Source organism: Nycticebus coucang, chromosome 2, assembly GCF_027406575.1.
Source record: "Nycticebus coucang isolate mNycCou1 chromosome 2, mNycCou1.pri, whole genome shotgun sequence".
In the NCBI taxonomy this organism is placed as follows: domain Eukaryota; kingdom Metazoa; phylum Chordata; class Mammalia; order Primates; family Lorisidae; genus Nycticebus; species Nycticebus coucang.
Genome location: NC_069781.1, coordinates 115,551,517 through 115,570,086, shown reverse-complemented (window position 1 = coordinate 115,570,086; position 18,570 = coordinate 115,551,517). Strand labels below are relative to the sequence as shown.

The 18,570-nt window shown below is 51.2% G+C and overlaps 1 protein-coding gene across 8 annotated transcripts in view; it reads left to right on the top strand.

Annotated features, from left to right (window-relative positions):
- Positions 1 to 8,841: 8,841 nt before the first annotated feature.
- CELF5 (CUGBP Elav-like family member 5) overlaps positions 8,842 to 18,570 on the top strand; it is a 49,268-nt gene continuing 39,539 nt past the window's right edge. For 7 of the 8 annotated variants that reach the window (XR_008377660.1, XM_053580396.1, XM_053580387.1 and 4 more), the window contains exon 1: positions 8,842 to 9,144. Coding sequence is in view for 6 of the 8 variants with exons in the window: in XM_053580396.1 (XP_053436371.1) it covers positions 8,886 to 9,144 (259 nt within the window). In the remaining 2 variants the exon portion in view is untranslated. Of the gene's footprint in view, positions 9,145 to 9,482; positions 9,748 to 18,570 lie in introns of those variants that run through there. The other variant, XM_053580436.1, reaches the window with a different exon arrangement.

Here is an 18,570-nt window from a genome sequence, read left to right as displayed (position 1 = left end):
GTTCTCCAGTGTCTTTTCTGGGGGCCTTGAGGACTCAGTTATGCTGAGAGGTGATGGGGAGTGGCCAGGGCCTTGGTGACCATTCTGCCTCTGCTGGAGGAAATGCCAGCCCTTCCTGGGCCACTTCTGTGAGAAGAACAAGGCCCTAGCACCACTGACTGCTGGGCCCAGCCTCCCCCAGGTGCGAATAGAAGTGGGAACCAGCCTGGCAGACTCTGGGTCACATGGGTGACATGTAGTCATTTCTTGGGACTGTCACCATTCCAAAGCACCATAAACCATGCACAACATGCCCTGGCTTGTTCCTAGAGGCCAGAAGTCTGAGATCTTAGTGTCTCAGGGCTTCAATCCCTGAGGCTTCAGGAGGTTGGTTTCTGCTTCTGACTGCCCCAGGCCCACCTTGGCTGAGCCTGCCTTCTGTCCTCACATAGCTGGCTACCTCCTTTTTGTCCTTTCTGAGGATAGCAGGATGTTGAGTTAGGAACCACCCCACTCTAGTGCAGCCTCACCTAAGGAATTCTGTAAAGGTCTTATTTCCAAATAAGGCCACATCCTGAAATTCTGCGGGTTGTATTGTCAACCCAAGGCAGGAGGAGGTCACTGGTTTGTGTGAGGGCTATTTCCCCCATCTAGCCACCTCAGCTCCAAACCAGGTTCCAGTGAGGTCCCAGTAGTGCACTGTCTCCAGCTAGTTTGGGTTTCCAAGGGCTACAGAGGGGATGAGGATCTGGAGCTTATCCCTCCTGGGTTCTGCCTGGCATCTGAGATCCTGCCTGGTCCACCCAGTTCTCTCATTGAACAAACACCAGTCAAGCTATTCTGAGAAGCTGGGGATTTGGCTATCAACAAAGAAAATTCCCCCACCCTCACAGACTTTGTGTTCTGGGGGGAGAACAAACAGATGTGCTGCAAGGAAAAGGAAAGTGAGGAGGGGTGCACCGAGGCCTGGGGAACACAGGATGTAACCCCCAGCCAGGGAGGGAGGAGCCTGAGGACTGCGAGCCAAAGAGACCTGAGTGATGAGCCAGCCAGGGAGAAACCCAGAGTGTTTTCTAGGTGGAGAAAACAGCCTGTGCAAAGGCCCTGAGGCAGGACTACACCTGGCAAGTTGACAGCAAAGAGACCTCGGGTGTCTGGAGAAAAGTGAGGAGGTGGAGACAGAAGGGGAGGATAGGGAGGGGACAGGGCAGGTCATGCAGGGCCTGGTCAGCCTCAGGGAGGACTTGGACTTTGAACCTGAGGGAGAAGGGAGCCATGGAGGATTGTGAGTTGAGGAGGGAGGGGCACTGCCTCAGGTGCTCACATCTTCCCTCTGGTGGAGGTTAAAGAGAGGACAGGTTGTGGGGGTCTGTGGTGGAGGGTTAAGGGGGAGGAGGACCAGTGCAGAGGGGGCCTGGCTTGTTCAGGTGGATAGTACTGGAGCATGACCAAGTGGAGGAATAAGAAGGGTGGATTTGTCCTCTCCCTGTCATGATCCAAAGATTTTCCGGAAATGAGTATGAGGGGCCACATCCTTGAGGCTTCCTAGGCGAGTCCCATATTGCCAAGGTCAAAGCTACCTTTTCTCAGACTACCTCTTCTCAGACTGGAAAGTTTTAATGACAAGCAGGGGCTCAGGACTAGAGACAGAGCCTAGAACTGGATGCTCTGTCTACTCAGAACAAGCAGTGGAGAAGATCGTTCTGTGGGGAGGGGAAAGAGGGACCCAGAACCTCTGAGGAGCCAACGTAAGGGCCTGGAGCAAAGGAAAGGTGGGTGGTAGAAAAAGAAAAAATGGGGCGGCGCCTGTGGCTCAGTGAGCAGGGCGCCTATACCGAGGGTGGAGGGTTCAAACCCAGCCCCGGCCAAACTGCAACAGAAAAATAGCCGGGCGTTGTGGCGGGCGCCTGTAGTCCCAGCTACTCGGGAGGCTGAGGCAGGAGAATCGCCTAAGCCCAGGAGTTGGAGGTTACTGTGACCTGTGTGACGCTACGGCACTCTACCAAGGGCAATAAAGTGAAACTCTGTCTCTACAAAAAAAAAAAAAAGTTAAGAAAAAGAAAAGATGCCCCTTGGACACTTGAGCATGTGGGGTTGCAGACTGGCTGGCCACGGCTGGTGACCCCCAGGGACCTGGGGTGAGAGCACCCAGCTGGCTGGGTGGCCTGATGGAGGCCTAGCCCCCAGATTTTGCATGCCACTGGGGGGTGTGGGTTGTGCCTCCTGGGGCCAAATTTTCCCAATTTGGGGAGCTCTGATATTCCAGGGCCTTGACTTTCTCTCTCATGTGATCAACAGAAGCCCAGTGATGCTGAGAGTGAACGAAGGTTTCTCTTTTGCTCACACAGAAGGCAGCTTTGGTTTTAGTGCGGACTCCGGCAAAACTCACATTGCAGAGGAAAAGCCAGTCCATCATCATCTGCTATTAACATACTCAGGTACTTCTTTCTTTCTTACACAAAAAGTTCCATTGATTATAACCAAGCAAACAAATGTCACCAATAAGCCACGCTGGCAAAGATACCACCAATATGTTGGTATTTTTTCATTCACTTTATTTTCCCAGCGTTTCTGGGTATATGTGTGACATGAAAGCTTGTTTTGAAAATAGGATAATCGGATTCATTCAACCAAAAATTTTAAAGTATTTTTATTTATAAGCCACACTTTCTAGGCATAACTGGTGCATATTTATTTATTTATCTGTTTATTTTAGGTACAGGGTCTCACTCTGTTGCTCGGTCTGGAGTGCAATGGTGTCATCATAGTTCACTGTAGCTTAAAACTACTGGGCTCAATGATCCTCCTGCCTCAGCCTCCTGAGCAACAGGACTACAGGCGCCCACCACAGCCCATTAATTTTCCTTATTTTGTGTAGAAATGGGCTCTTGCTATGTTGCCCAGTCTGGTCTTAAACTCCTGGCTTCAAGCAAGTCTCTTTCCTCAGCTTCCCAGAACAAATGGCACATATGTAAAGTGTGCATTGTTGGCTCACACTAGCAATCCTAGCTTTCTGAAAGGTTGAGGCTAGAGAATCACTTGAGCTCAGGAGTTCGAGACCAGCCTGAGCAAGAGTGAGACCCTGTCACTAGCAAAAATAGAAAAACTAGGCTGGCATCATGGCAGGTCCTGTAGACTCAGCTACTTGGGATACTGGGTCTGGAGCTGAGGTAGGAGGATTGCTTGAGCCCAGGAATTTGAGGCTGCTATGAGCTATGATGATGCCTCGGTACTTCAGCCTGGGCAATAGAGAGAGAGAACTTATGTCAAGACAAAAAAAGAAAGAGAGAAAAGAAAGAAAAAAGGAAGGGAGGGAGGGAGAGAGGAAGAGAGGAAGATGTCATGTAAATAGTACTGGTGCCCCTCCATTGGATGGCTACCATAAAAATAAAATAAAATAAAAAACGGAGAAAGTAACCGATGTGGGTGAAGATACAGAGAAATTGGAACTTTTGTGCATTGCTGGTAGGCATGCAAAATGGTACAGGCACTGTGGCAAACAGTCGTCTGGAAGTTCCTCAGAAAATTAAAAACAGAATTGCCACAAGACACAGCAAGTCCACTCCTGAGTGTGTCCAAAAGAATCAAAAGTAAGGACTAAAAGAGATATTCATGCATCCATGTTTATAGCAGCATGATTCACAGCAGCCAGAAGGTAGAGCAACCAGTGTCCCTGGATGGACAGATGGACAAACACAATGAGGTCCATCCATGTACTAGTATATTACTCAGCCAAGAAAAGGAACAAGGCTCTGACACCAGCTACAACGTGATGGATCTTGAGGACATTGTGCTCAATGAGAGAAGCCAGACACAAAAGGGCACATAGCATGACTCCACTCATAGGAGGTCCCCAGAGTCGCCAGAGTCATAGAGACATAAAGTGGAAAGGGGGTGGTGAGTTAACTGTTTCATGGGGGAAGAGTTCCAGTTTGGGAGGATGAGAAAGTTCTGGAGATGGGGGGCAGTGATGGTTGCACAGCAATGTGAATATGCTTGATGCTGCTGAGCTGTGCACTGAAAAATTAAGAAGATAAATTTTGGGTGGCGCCTGTGGCTCAGTTGGTAAGGCGCCGGCCCCATATACTGAGGGTGGCGGGTTCAAGCCCAGCCCCAGCTGAACTGCAACAAAAAAATAGCCGGGCGTTGTGGCGGGCGCCTGTAGTCCCAGCTACTCGGGAGGCTGAGGCAAGAGACTCGCTTAAGCCCAGGAGTTGGAGGTTGCTGTGAGCTGTGTGAGGCCACGGCACTCTACCAAGGGCCATAAAGTGAGACTCTGTCTCTACAAAAAAAAAAGAAGATAAATTTTGTTGTGTGTATTTTATCACAATTTTAAAAGAAAAAAAAATAGTACCCAGTTCCCATAGATCTGGCAAAATACACAAAAGTGAAAAATGTAAGAAACTGTGTCCTGGGAATTTCCAGGTGCCTGGACTTGCCCCTGAGAAAAGGGAAAACAGCAGTCCCTGCTGTGCCTGGCACGTGGCAAATGATTGGTCAGTGTCACCATCAACTGGGCAAACCGGGGGCCTGGAGGGTGCTCAGGATTCCTGGCAAGGCACAGACGGTGTGACGCTGATAGCGTGGGTTTGAGACTAGGCAGCCAGGGAGACTAGTTGATTTTGAGAAGCTCTGGGTTCTGTCGGGCACCAAATAGAAAAGAATAAACCGTGTTGGCTTGGATGCCCACATCCTCCATCTGACAGCCGTGGCTGCTAAATCAGCTCTAGTTCCTTTCCTGTTTTAAAGTTTTAGACTTTCTTGATTCTAAAGCAATTCATGGTCAACGTGGGAAGAGAAGAAAAACGCAAAGAAGAAAGAAAAATCCAAAGGGAAGGTGAAAAAAGGCTTGCAAATCACTTTAAACCCTTGACATTCTTGTATTCAGTCACCAGGTATTTCCTGAGCCTCGCTGGGTGCTGCTCCTGGGCAGGAAGGTGGATCTTTTGCAGACAGAGCCCTCCTCAGCAAAGGGCAGGGCTGAGGCTGCAGGGGTGAGCGCAGCAGTGATCATGGACACAGGCAGCTGTAGTTGCCACAGGGAGTCACCAGCCCTGGGCTGGAGCAGCAAGGAGAACTTTCAGGAGGAGGTGATTCCTTAGCTGAGTCCCGGAGCCAGATGTGAGAAGAAAAACAACATAGAAGGAACAAGATAAAGATGCCCCGCAAAAGGGCTGGGTGTCCTTGAGATGGGCAAGCAGGGAGGGCTTCTGTGAGGGCATGGATTCTGGGGGAAAGGGCATTCTAGAACAGTCTTGGCAATGTCTGGAGGTGTTTCTGATGTGTTCCTGGCTTGGAGTGGGCGGAGGCCAGAGACCCTGCTCAGCACTTTGCAATGCCTAAGATGACCCCACTGCAGAGAATGATCTGGGCCTGCCTGTCAACAGTGGCAGTAGAGCAAAAATTGTGGTTTAGATCCAGACATGAGAGAATGAGGAGTAGGCGAGTGCAAAGGCCCTGGGGCAGGTGTATAAAGAAACACAAGTCCCCCAGGCTCTGCCTCCTCAATACAGTCCTCCACACTACAGTCCATAGTGTGGGCCTCCTGCAACCACACCAGTAGTGACCAGATTTCCTCCAGCTAATAATCAGAGAACCAGCCTTATGGTCTGTAAATGCTCCCAGGTGTGCAGCTTCACTGTCCTCTGTCCTGTCAAGGAATAAATTGCTGGGATGAGTGTCCTTTAGGATGTGAAATGTTAGATTTAAGCACCTGGAGAACAGACTCAAGCTTGACCAGGCTTTTGTTGTTTTGGGTGGGAAAAAAAGGAGGAAGGAGCAACAACAAAAAAAGGGCATCTTTTGGCTCATGGGAAGGTTGGCAGGTTCCTCTTTCGATTCTTTTTAATGCCTCTCCACACACCTCAGAGAACTACAGGGATCGAGCATCTTGTGTGAGTCTCCATGGAGACGGAGCCTGACTCCAGCCCGGCTCCACCAGCCTAGGAGTCTCCCTGTGCCTGACCTTACCACGTGGGTCTGCATGGGGACACTGTAAGAGGACCCCTGACCTGGCTTAACTCCCCACCCACCCTGATGTTCTCCCCCATCAGGTGGCCATCAGTACAAATGATGATAAATTGACATTTATTGAGCACTAAAGATGTTGCAGGCACTATGCCAAGCCCTCAGGTTAGCTTATTAAATCCATACTCAAAGGCATCACCCTTTTCTCTTTCTTTATCCACTTGGCAAATAAGGAAACTGAGGCTCAGCTGCCTGAGGCATGAAGAGGGATTATGGGAGGGATGTGGCCTCTGGGGTTGGGCTAGGTGGGTTCAAATCCCAGCGCTCTTGCTGTGTGACTTTGCATGGGTGACTTAACCTCTTTGGTCCTCAGTTCTCCCCCCTCTGTAAAACAGGTGGACATTTTATATAAATGGAATCAGACACTACTGTGTCCTTCTGTGTCTGGCTCCTTTCAAGTCTGTAGCCTGTGTCAGAGCCTTGTTATTTTTCATGACTGGACAATATTCCACTGTGTGGATGGGCCACAAACAAAACATAGTCTATCCCTATGGTGCAATGTTACTTATCTTGATGACTGAACATTTTGGTTCCTGTCCTTGAATTTTACACCCAAGGCAAGTGTCTAACTTGCTTCATTCAAGTCCTGGCCCTGAGGGTTGCATTAATATTTCAAATATGTTGTTTAGTTTGATGTGTGATGTTTAGCTCCTCCCTGCAACCATCACTTCCAGCCTGGCCTCCCGCTACTGCAGTCAGTCATTTCTTTGCTATTTCTCCAGTTTGCAGGGCTGTTCCCTACCCCAGGGCCTTTGCACTTGATTCACTCATCACATTCTCACCTGAAGGTCATCCCCACAGTGCAGCCTTCCCTAAATTTGCCTTCTAAAGCCTCCACTATTTCCTTTGCTGCCTTTGCTATCCAAAAATATTTAGGACACGAGTGTGGCTCATGCCTGTAATTCCAGCACTCTGGGAGGCTGAGGTGGATGGACTGCTTGAGTTTGAGTTTGAGTTTGAGACCAGCCTGAGCATGAGCAAGACCTTGTCTGTACTAAAAATAGAAAAACTGAGGCAAGAGGATTGCTTTGAGCCCAAGAGTTGGAGGTTGCTGTGAGTTATGATGATGCCACAGCACTCTACCCAGGGCAAAAGCTTGAGACTCTGTCTCAAATAAATAAATATAAATATAAATAAATAAATAAACAAATAAATAAATATCTCTATTCATCCCAGCCTCAGGGATTTGTCATGTGGATTAAATGAGCTAGTGCCCACTGAGCACTTAGCACAGAGCCTGGAAAGAGTTATGCGGTTTGTCAACATCAAGTATGGTAAATAAAAGACAATTTAAAATGGGTAAAGAAAAAAGGAAGGCTGAGAAAGGAGGTAAGGGTGGCTGAATGATTTTAGTCAAGGTGGACAGAGAAAGCAATATGGGGGCGGGTCCTGTGGCTCAAAGGAGTAGGGCACCGGCCCCAGCCCCATATGCTGAAGGTGGCAGGTTCAAACCTAGCCCCGGCCAAAAACTGCAAAGAAAAAAAAGCAACATGGGATTGAAGCAATGAGCCATGCACTGTCTGGGCAATGTTTTCCAGGCAGAGGGCACTGTTGGTGCAGCAAAGGCCCTGGGGCAGGACTGTGCCTGGCCATTGGAGGTACAGCAAGGAAACCCCTGTGGCTGGAGCAGAATGAAGAAGGGAAGGCAATGTGGGGAGGGGGATGGGCAGTTCATGCAGGGCCTTGGGAAGGGCTTTAATTTTGGAACATCTGTGGGGAGTTTCAAACAGAACTGACATGGGCACAGTGGCTCTCTGTAATCCTTGAAGTTTGGGAGGCTGAGACAGGAGGATTGCTTGAGGCCAGGAGTTCCAGGCCAGCTTGAGCAACACAGCAAGACCCTGTCTCTACAAAAAATAAGAAAAAATTAGCCAGGCATGGTGACGAACCTGTCATTACAACTACTCAGGAGATTGAGCAGGAGAAACTTTTAGCCCAGGAGTTCAAGGCTGCAGTGAGCTATGATTTTACCACTGCACTCCAGCTTGGGGGACAGACAAAGACCCTGTCTCAAGAAAAAAAAAGTTATAAACTTAAAAGTGCTAACACAGTACCTGGCATATAGTATTATCGAAGTGTCCCATCTTGTTACTGATTTTAAATAATCATTCTGGAGAACTGCAACCTACTTTTAGTACTTTTCTTGTAATTAGTGGGATCCTGTGTTCCTTCTTGTTGCTGATTTTGTTTTTATTATTGATGAGTTATCTACGTACGGTGCCAAGGACACTTTCTATAGGTAGGCACCCTGTAGAAATGGAAGCTACTTGGTATTTCTCCCGTCGCTGTTGTTAGTGGGAGCCAGCAGCCCTCTTATTGCGATATTATTATTGTCATCAATGAGTTACCTAAAGCACCCTATGGAACCAGGAGCTCCTCTGCCATTCCTTCTGTCTCTGGGGGAAATGTGTTCCTTCTTGTTGTTAATGTTTTAATTATTATTACTATTACTGTTATTATTATTGATGAGTTACCTAAGGTGCCAGGGACACCTTCTATAGGTGCGCACCCTATGGAACTGGAGCTCCTCTGTCATTCCTCCTGTCGCTGTAGGAGCCGTGTCCCTTCCGACAGCTAGAGTTGGCACCATTTATTACCGCCGTCCCTGAGCTCCCTACCCGGAGCGCCGGGACCCCTCCCGCAGGTGCGCCGCCCCGCCCGCAGACCCCGCGTCCTTTCGGGGCCGCGGCGGGCGTGAGCCTCAGTTTCCCCCTGCAGAGGGGGGCGCAGAGGGCGCGCGGGTGGCCACCAGGGGGCGCGGCGGGGCCGCCTTTGTGGTCCCCTCGCCGGGGCGCGCGCGGGGGGAGGGCGCGGGCGGGCGGGGAAGGAGCGGGAGGCGCGTCCGCCGCTGCAGCGCGAGTGCGCCCGCGGCCCGCGCCATGGCCCGCCTGACGGAGAGCGAGGCGCGCCGGCAGCAGCAGCAGCTCCTGCAACCGCGGCCCTCGCCCGTGGGCGGCAGCGCGCCCGAGCCCCCCAGCGGGCAGCCCGACGGCATGAAGGACCTGGACGCCATCAAACTCTTCGTGGGCCAGATCCCGCGCAACCTGGACGAGAAGGACCTCAAACCGCTCTTCGAGCAGTTCGGCCGCATCTACGAGCTCACGGTGCTGAAAGACCCCTACACGGGCATGCACAAAGGTGGGCGCGCGGCCCCCGCCCCCGCTCCCCGCCCCACCTTCCGGCATCTTCTCCCCCAGTCCCTGCGCGCCTCACCTCCTTCCTCCGCTTGCTCCTGCCACGGCATCATTTCTTCCCCCCTCCCACCCGCCCCCTCCTCCCCGCTCTGGGGGTGCAGCTGACAGATCCGAGCTGGCCCCCTCCCTCCTCCGCCCCCTCTGCCAGCCTCCCCACCTTCCGGCATCTCTTCTCTCTCCCTCTCTCTCTCCTTTTCTCTCCTCTCCATCTCCCTCTACCTCCCATCCTCTCCCCCCTGCCCAGCATCCTTCCCCCTCTCTCCCTCCCTCCCTCTCCCCTCCATTCCCCCTGGACCCCCACCCATTCTCCCTCCCTTACCCACTCTTTCCTGCCCCTTTGCCACCAGGGGAGCCTCCCGGATTACCACTACCCCTCCCCACCTCCCCACCATTCATTCTGCCCCTTCCTGCCCCCACCGCCGCCCCGTCGTCGGGGAAGTTTCCATCTCTGAACTCCATTGCTTTGGTCATTTTCACAAAGCCAGGCCGGAGGGGGCAGGTCCGGCCGGCGCGGGGGACACGGATGCCCAGGATCCGGGGCTAATTGGTAACTACAAAGAAAGAGAGGGTGGAGGGCGCGGGGAGCGGAGCCTGGCTTTAGGGGGTTATGGGGGGTGGGGGGAAGCACCAGCCAGCCATCCTTGGGTGGTTGAAATGCCCCCCACCCACTACCCAGACCCTGGCCCACCACTGTTGGGGTCAGCACCCCCCTCCTCCATTTCTTTGCCCTCCCAGTTCTCTGTGTCCACCTTTGGCTCAAGTTAAAACTGGCCAAGCCTGTTAGCAGTATGTTGGGGTCTAGAGCAGAGACAATGAGCCTGGACTCTCCTTCTGGGCAGAGCCCAAATCCTAGGAGGAGAGGGAGGAGGGAGGCGTGGGCGACCTCAGAGCCCAGTGGGGGAGGCCTGCTTGCCTACTCGCCTCCACGTGACTGTCCCTCTGATGGCATCCCAGGATGTGTGTCCCTGGCCCTTGGCTCAGATTGTGGCACAGCGCTGAATTTGGATGGCTTCGACAGCCTTCCTGTCAGGTGTTAGGGACTGGTGGTGGGGATTTCAAAGGCTTTGTGCTGGCCACCCCTGGGTCCCCATCATCCAGCAAGGTGCTGGGAATGGACCAGGGCCTGTGACCTATTTCAGGCCCACTGTGCTTGGTCGCATGCATGGTAAGCATGAATACATACTTATTGAATGAATGAATGAAAAATGAGTAAAAGAATGAATGAATGATGGATCTGGGACAGCTGCAGGGAGGGTCTGGTGGGATGAAGCGCAGGCTTGTCACTTCAGCTAGATCCTCCAGCTCGTATCTTGAGGGGGGAGAAAATAAAGTCCCTTTCCACCCCCACCTTTTTTTTAAACCAACTACCACTACCACCACCACCCCAAAAAAGGAAAAAAAAATGGGCCTGAAAAATCTAACTTCTCCATGTGGCCTAGAAGAGCAGAGGGGCTCACCTACAGCCATAAGTGGAGCTCTGGGGTCCATGGATGACTGGTGGACTTTCCCTACATGCCCACACCCCCTGTGGAGCTCCCATTTCTAGAAAGATTCCAGTGGGAATCTTTGAGTCCATGTGGGTGGCTGGTGAGCTCCAGGTCAGAGAGGCAGCAGAGTGTAGTCGCCTTCTTCCCCTCTGCCTCTCAAGGGAGTGGGAAGGGCTGAAGGAGGGGCTGGCACTGAGGTTTTACCTGGGCCTGAGCCTCAGTTTCCCTACTGACAATGAAGCAGGGCCTGATGTCTGTGGAGTTATTTTTCTCAGCTTGGAGAATGTTGGAATTCCTGGGCACCTTGGAGTCTTTTCCATTTGCCATCTCACCTTAGAGGGTGAGAATTTAGAGACAGTGTTCATGACAGCGGACATCACCCTCCACTTTTTAGGGGGCTTGGCTCAGTCTGTGTCCTAGATGCGGGGGCTGGTCTTAACAAGGGAGGGGGTGCATGTCCTATTGAAAATGGGACAGCACCCCCATACCCTTGAGGCTGTGAATTTCTGCCCCCCATCCTGGGCCTGGCTGGATCTTACCTGGACTTCACCTAAGGCTGTTTGTCAGGCAGTCGAGGAGGAGTGACCAGGATGTGGGGGCATCTCGACACCTAGTATTTGTGATCTGGGCCTGTGTTTGGGGCTCAGCTATGTGACTTCTGGCCTTTGGCTGCAGCCAAAGGGAGGTAGAATAATGAATAAGACAATCAGGATTCTTGGGGAGGGGAGTGAGTCCAGACACCTCCTGCTAATACTCATCTTATTTGGCTTCATTTCTGGGGGCTGGCAGGGTACAGGGAGACTGCAGCGCTTGGTGCTGGCTCAGAGCAGCAGGCCCATGAAGGTGCAGACCCAGAAATCCCCCCACATTCTCCCAGAGCTTCTGCATCCCAAGATGCTGAGGGGGTCCTGGGAGGTTGGGGACCAGGAGAGCTACAAAAACTAGAGTGAAAACATTCCTTGAAGGTCCTCTGACACTTGGTACCCAGTGCAGAGAGGGCCACCTAGCATTGTCTTTCACTCAGTGGGATGTTTAATCCCTCATGGAAAGGTGGGAGGAATTGACACTGAGGTGGGCTTTGAAGTGTCAGCTCATTGCAGGGAAACTGAGGCCTGGAGAGGTAAATGCTAGGTGCCAGGACTCACCAGAACTGGGCCCCTGTCCCTCCACCTGCATCCTTACCAGGCTGGTGAGGGAGCAGAAGTGTCTATATGTGTGTGACAAAGTGGCGAGAGGCTCCCACAAGCTGAGAGTGAAGCTCCCTGAAGATGGTGTTAGGAGTGGAGGGTTGCCATGACTCCTGACAGCCACAGCCAAGGTGTGGCATGGGGGAAGTGTGATTCCTAGGACCCTGTTGAGGCCATAGGAGAGGCAGCAGGTCTATCCTCAGGACTGGGGCAGGCCCATTGGCTCTGGGCTTTTTTTGTTTTTAAGTGAGAGAGATGGAGATGGAGATGGAGAGAAACAGAAGAAAGAGGAAAGGTAGAGATGGAGAAAGACTCACAGGGAGACAGAGAGATACAAGGCAAGAGCCTAGGAAGATGGAGAGACACAGATGGGAGAAACAGAGAGACACAGAGAGAGGGATGTGGGGTCAGGAGAGAGATGGAGAATGGATGGGGTAGGAAGGCCACAGCCCCACTCTCTTATCTATAGTCCCCAGATCCATTCGTCCTCCAGAGCGATGGGCTTCCCCCAGAAAGGACCTCCCAGCCCAGACCAGGGTCTCAGGCTCCCACTGCTTCCTCTACAGTCCCCTGGCCCGACCCTTCCTCTCTCCCTCCCTTCAACGGGGCCTCGAGGTGCCCTGAGAGCTAGGGCAGTCCCTCTCTCCCCCACCCACCAGGACTGCATATTAATGCCCACCCTGCCCTGGATAGGCTAGGCAGTGGTGCAAGTCAGTCCCCCCATTTATGGTAATTGCATATGCATTTGCATGTTAATGAAAATATTTGTCTTAAAGAGAGGTTGTGCTGGGGGATGGTGCAGGTGCCCCCCCCCAGCTGGGTGGGGGCCTGCAGTTTCCATGGGAGCACCAGCTGCTGGCTGGCTCCTGCAGGCGGGAGGAGGGGAAGCTGTGGCAGCCTGAGCTTTGAGGCGTGAGATTCCGAGTGTGACGCCAGCCCCAGGGAGACAGGGCTGTGGCAGCCTTGGCCTGGCAGTGGGGTACTGAGGGTGCAGTTGGCTCTCCTGGTGGTGGCAGTGGGCACAGTGGTAAGGGGCTCAGGCTCAGCCACCAAAGTCTGGCTGGCTTGAGTGTGCAGGGCGGGCATCCTCACTTGAGGCAGTGTGGCTTCAAGCCAGGCATGCCCCTCTATGGGCCTCGGTTTCCCCAGGTGCCCATTCTTTCATTTATTTAACAGACTTTTATGAGATCCCAGTGCCTCACACCTGTGACTGTGACATTGTTTCAGATCCCCATCCCCCATTGCCATTCAGGCGGAGAACATTTATTGAACGCCTACTATATTCCAGCATGTGTGCAGAGCAGGCTGTTTGGCATGAATAGGAATTCCTTATGGAATTCACAGTGGAGTGGGCTAGACAATAATCTATCAATCCATATGACCAACCGTTATTGAGCACTTGCTGTGTACCAGGCCCTGCTCTAGACCCTGGAATTAGTGTTGGACAAGACAGATAAAATCTGTTCCTCACCCCCTACCCAGACCACTCCTCCTTCCAGATGTCAGTCTGATGGAGGGAGACAGCTGAGAAACCAGGTTTCACGGTGTCAGAGCTCAGGCATGTGATGGTGGAAACACACACTGGCAGTAACAACCCAGAAGAGGTCCTGCTTCTGCAGGAGAGGAGACCAGGAGGGCTTCTTGGCTCAGTGTAGGAGAGCAGTTGAGAGTTTGGAATTGAGATGAATCTGGGTTCTCTGCATTTTACCTGCTGTGTGGCCTTGGGTAGGTATCTTAATCTCTCCAAGTGTCAGTGGGGCCTCTTGTTTCAGGGAAAATAGGGCAGGTGAGAACTGAAATGGTAATGATGCTCTTGGCATAGGGTATCATGTGCCTGGTCAGAGGGTGCTGGGCATATTATGTGGGTATGCTGAGACCTGAAGAGTATGAAGGATTAATTGGTAGGGAAAGGTATTCCTGGAAGAGGAAACCATATATGCAAAGCTCTAGGAGAGAATGAACTCTACAGAATCCTAGGTAAGAGAGGGTGGAATTTTTGCCCTAGTGGGAAAGAAGCAAAGGGTTTTGTAAGCCAGCCCCAGGGTTCTCTTCTTCCATGGGGCTCTCCTGAGGAGGTCTGGCATTGGGGCTGGACTCAGGAGGCTATCTCTGAAATAGAGACAGCCTATTTCAGTGCATGGAGGAGGGGCATTAGAAATGGGGCTTTGAAGGATGAATAGGAGCTTTCCAGGTAGAGACAGTATCTCTGTGCATTCACAGAAATGCTTATTGTATTCCAGACCCTGTGATGAGCATAAAACATGGCAGTGAACAAGATAAAGTGAATGTTTCTGACCTCTTGGATATAGGCAGGGAGAAGTGGATTTCCAGAGGCCTGGAGGTGTGTAAAGGGCATAGAGGAGGAATTTAGTGAGGAATAGGAGGTGAGGCTGTGGAGTCAGCATGGGCTGGACCCTGAAGAGACTCTGATGCTGGACTGACCTTGGACTCTTTCCTAAGGGCACTGGGGAGCCAGGGAAGAGTTTAGAGGAGGGGAGAAACTCCGTTGGACCTGGATGGGAAGGGAGCTAAATGTCTTCTTTACTACCATTGCCCCCTCCAGCCTCTTACCAACTTTTCAGCCTCATTCAGGAGATGCTCACTTACCATACACCTGGATGGACAAAGTGGAAGTTTCCTGTTGGGGCGTGGCCCTCAGTGTGGGAAGAAAGGAATGTGAAGAAGTGTATGTGTGTTCAGATGGCAATGGTTTGTACAGAACGAGGTTCTTCTCCTCCATGTGGATCTCATGAAGAGATCAGAGCTCAGAGAGGGGCAACAGCCAGCCCAGAGTCACACAGAAATCTAGGTAGGCTCCATGTCTCCATTCTGAGCCATAATCCACTTTGAAAGAGGAAGAAAGGAAGGAGAGAAAGGGATGTGATTGTGGGAATATAGATTCAGGGTCAAAGCCATATGGAGAAGCTGGTTGTCCTTGGACTTAAAGGTGACCAAGGCCAGAGGGAGGGGCTGTTAGATTTGCAAGACACTGACCTAGCAAGAGTCCAGTTGGTCTGGAGTCATGGTTGTTATAGACATGTAATCTCTTTGAGGTCAGAGGCTATATCACGCTTACTATGTTGAAGCTTATGAATGTACAAGAGAATAAAGGCATGAGAGGTATGAGGATGAGGGAGTGGGTGGACTGATTGACAGATGGGTAGATGGATGGATATGTGAACCAAGGGATGCAGACATGGGTGATTGGATGGGTGGATGACAATGACTCAGTGGTTGTATGAGTGGATTCAATGGATGAAAAAAGTGTGTAGGTAGATGTGGGGCTTGAATGGATTAATGTATGGGTGGGTAGGTGAATGGTTAGATGGATGAATAGATGGGTGGGTGGTTAGGTGGATGGATAAATGGATGGGTGGTAGGTGGGTGGATAAATAGGTGGGTAGATGGATAAATGGGTCGATGGGTACATGGATGGGGTAGGTAGGTGGGTGGAGGAATGGATGAATGGGTGGGTAGATGAGTGGATGGATGAGTGGGTGGGTGGATGGTTGGATGAATAGATGGGTGAGTGGATGGGTGGATGGATAACTGAGTGAATGGATAGATGGATGGATAGATGGGTGGGTAGGTGGATGGGTAGGCAGGTGGATGGATGGGTGAATGTGTGGATGCATGGATGACTAGATAGATAGATGGGTGGGTGGGTGGATGGGTAGATATGTAGGCAGGTGGGTGGATGAATGGATGAGTGGGTGGGTGGGTGGGTGGAAGGTGGGTGGATGGATGAACAAATGGATGGGTAGGTGGAAGAGTGGGTAGGTATGTGAATGGATGGATAGAAGGGTAATGGGTAGATGGAGAAATAGATGAATAGATGAAGAAATGGATGGATGGATGGAAAGATGGATATATGATGGGTGGATTGAATATTAATAAGTTGATTGAGTAGATGGTTCAATATGTGGGTGAGTGGATAGGCGGATGGATAGATGGGTGAGTGGATAAATAGATGGGGAGATGGTTGGGTGAATAAATAGATGGGGAGATGGTTGGGTTGGTGTATGGATGGATGGATGGGTGGGTGGGTGGATGGATGATGGGTGAGTAGATGAATAGATGGATAGATAGGTAGGCAGGTGGATGGATGAATGGATGGGTAGGTGGGTAGGTGGATGGATGAATAGATGGGTGGATTTGTAGATGATTAGGTAGATGGACAGGTGGACAGATGGGAGGATGGTGACTGAAACCATGGGATGAGTCAAGATGCCTGTGGGTAAGAGATCAGGAGTCTAGAATGAGCCCTGAAAAGTCCCCATATGTCAGGCTGGGGCAGAGGTCAGGGAGGTCAGAAGTCCTCTGGGAATCAGGCCTTGCCCTTTTGAGCAGGAATCAGTGCACTTATGTGTGCAAGGAGGGGGAGTACATAGGGGGAGAGAAAGCAATCTGTCTTGCTGTTCTCAGTGACAGAAGGGACAGCTTCCAGCTGAGAGGATGGAGGAAGAGATGAGGAGGGTGGGTGGGCACAGGTGGAGAAGAGAGGCTCTCATGTATTCCTCAGTGCATGATACTGTTAGTCCCATCTTGTGGATGAGAAAAGGAGGGCTCAGAGAGGTTAAGTGGCTGGCCTGAAATCACATGGCAGAAAGGTGCTGGGATGGCTTTGATCTTCATCTTTAACCACAAGATCATAAAGCTGGGGTGAATGACCAAGGATATGGGGCCCCAGCATGCAGGGGGTTCAATATCACAGGGGTTTAAGACAGGACTGGGGCCCTGGCTGGGGAGAGAAGAGGAAATGAACAGAAGTATCTTTCTTATCCCTGTTTCCTCGGCACAGCTGGTGCATAATAGATGTTCAGGAAATATTGAATGACTGCATGCAAGGCATGGTGGAGAGAGGAGAGATAAGAATAAATCAAATGTGATCATTGCCCTTGAGGAAGCAACCTTAATATAAACAGGTCAGTTTAGAACAAAATAATTCAGTTCATTCAGCAAGTATTTATTGGGCACCTTCTGGGTGCCTGGTATTGTTTAGGTCATGGTGACCCAGCACAAAACCATAAAAACCTGTGTCTCATGGAGCTGACATTTCAGTGGAGAAATGGAAATAGACAAATAAAGTCTTGTGTATGACTTATCATGTGGTGATGGGGCACTGGAAAAACCAATGGTTCAGCCAAGGGTTGTCATTTTAAACAGGGTGCTCAAAGGAGGCTGTGCTCAGGTGAAATTTGAGCAAAGACCTGAAGGAGGTAAGGGAGGGAGCCATGTGGGTATCCGAGTGAAGGGCACAGCTGTGCAAAGGCCCAGGGGAGGACTGTGCCTGGCATGTTGGAGGCATAGCGAGGAGGCCCATGTGGCTGGAGCAGAGTGCAGAGGGGGAGAGAGAAAGGAGGGGAGGGGAGGGAGAGGATGAGCAAGATTGTGCAGAGCCTGGTGGGCTATGGGGAAGACTTGAGCTTTGACTCCAAGGGAAGTGGGAACCATGGAGGGTTGAAGGCAGAAGAAGGACAGGCCTTGACTTAAGTGCTTGAGACACCCCCAGGTGGCAGCTGTGTGGAGGTCAAACTTTGGGGGGCCAGGGTGGAAGCTATGAAAAGTGACCACATTATTACAAAGCATGCACTGGGCCTGGTGCTAGGCACTGTGGACACATCTGGTGAGGGAGAAAAACACAGAACTAGGTAATTACAGCCTGGGGTGGTCAGAGCTGTGATGGGAGACCTAAAGGCAAAGGCAAAGCCCTTGGGGGTGCCGTTGGGTAGGGGTGAAGAGGATTCCCAGAAGAGGGGACATTTCAGCTTGGACTTGAAGATCGAGGAGAACTAAGGCAGCAAAGGGAACAGTGAGATTGTATAAGGAAATAGTCAGTGAGAGACTCAGCCTTGGGTGTGGCTAGGGTCAGGGCACAGCCAGGGAGGGACACAGCCTGCATCTGTCTAGGGTCAGTTCCAGACCTACCAAGCTCCCAGGGAGGTGATGAAAGTCTGAGAATCATGCATGTAAATAAGGGCTATGAGTAAATAGTCAGGAAGAAAAACTAGTCTTTGTTTTCTTTTCATTTTGAAAAAAAATTGTGTTTTATAGATGATTAGATGAGCATACTGAGCCTTAGTGATTTAAGTAGTCTCCAGTGCTCTGGAATTTTCTGAAACTTGGGAGCATTTTAATTTATCTACTCTTCCCCAAAGTTTGAGTTCAAATACAGAAGTTGTTTCTGGCCTGTTGTGTGGCTCCATAAAAGCTGCTTATCCTCTCTGGGTTTGGTTCTTGCCTCTGTAATATGAAGACAAAAATAAATGTGGGCCAGGCACAGTGGCTCACGCCTGTAATCCCAGCACTCTGGGGGGCCCAGGCAGGCAGATTGCCTAAACTCACAAGTTCAAGACCAGCCTCAGCCAGAGCAAGACCCCATCTCTGAAAATAGCCGGGCGTTGCGGCGGGTGCCTGTAGTCCCAGCTACTCGGGAGGCTGAGGCAAGAGAATCGCTTGAGCCCAAGAGTCTGAGGTTGCTGTCAGCTATGATGCTACAGCACTTTATCCAGGGTGACAAAGTGAGACTGTCTCAAAAACAAACAAACAAACAACCAATGGGTAGAGAGAGGATTCGGGTGGGGGTGGGGCCGTGAGCACAGCAGGTACGCTCTTGGGCTGTTTGAGGGATTTTTCACCAGTCTTAGGGGACATTTTCTGTAGAGTCCCTCAAACCCTCAGATCCAGCAGCGACCA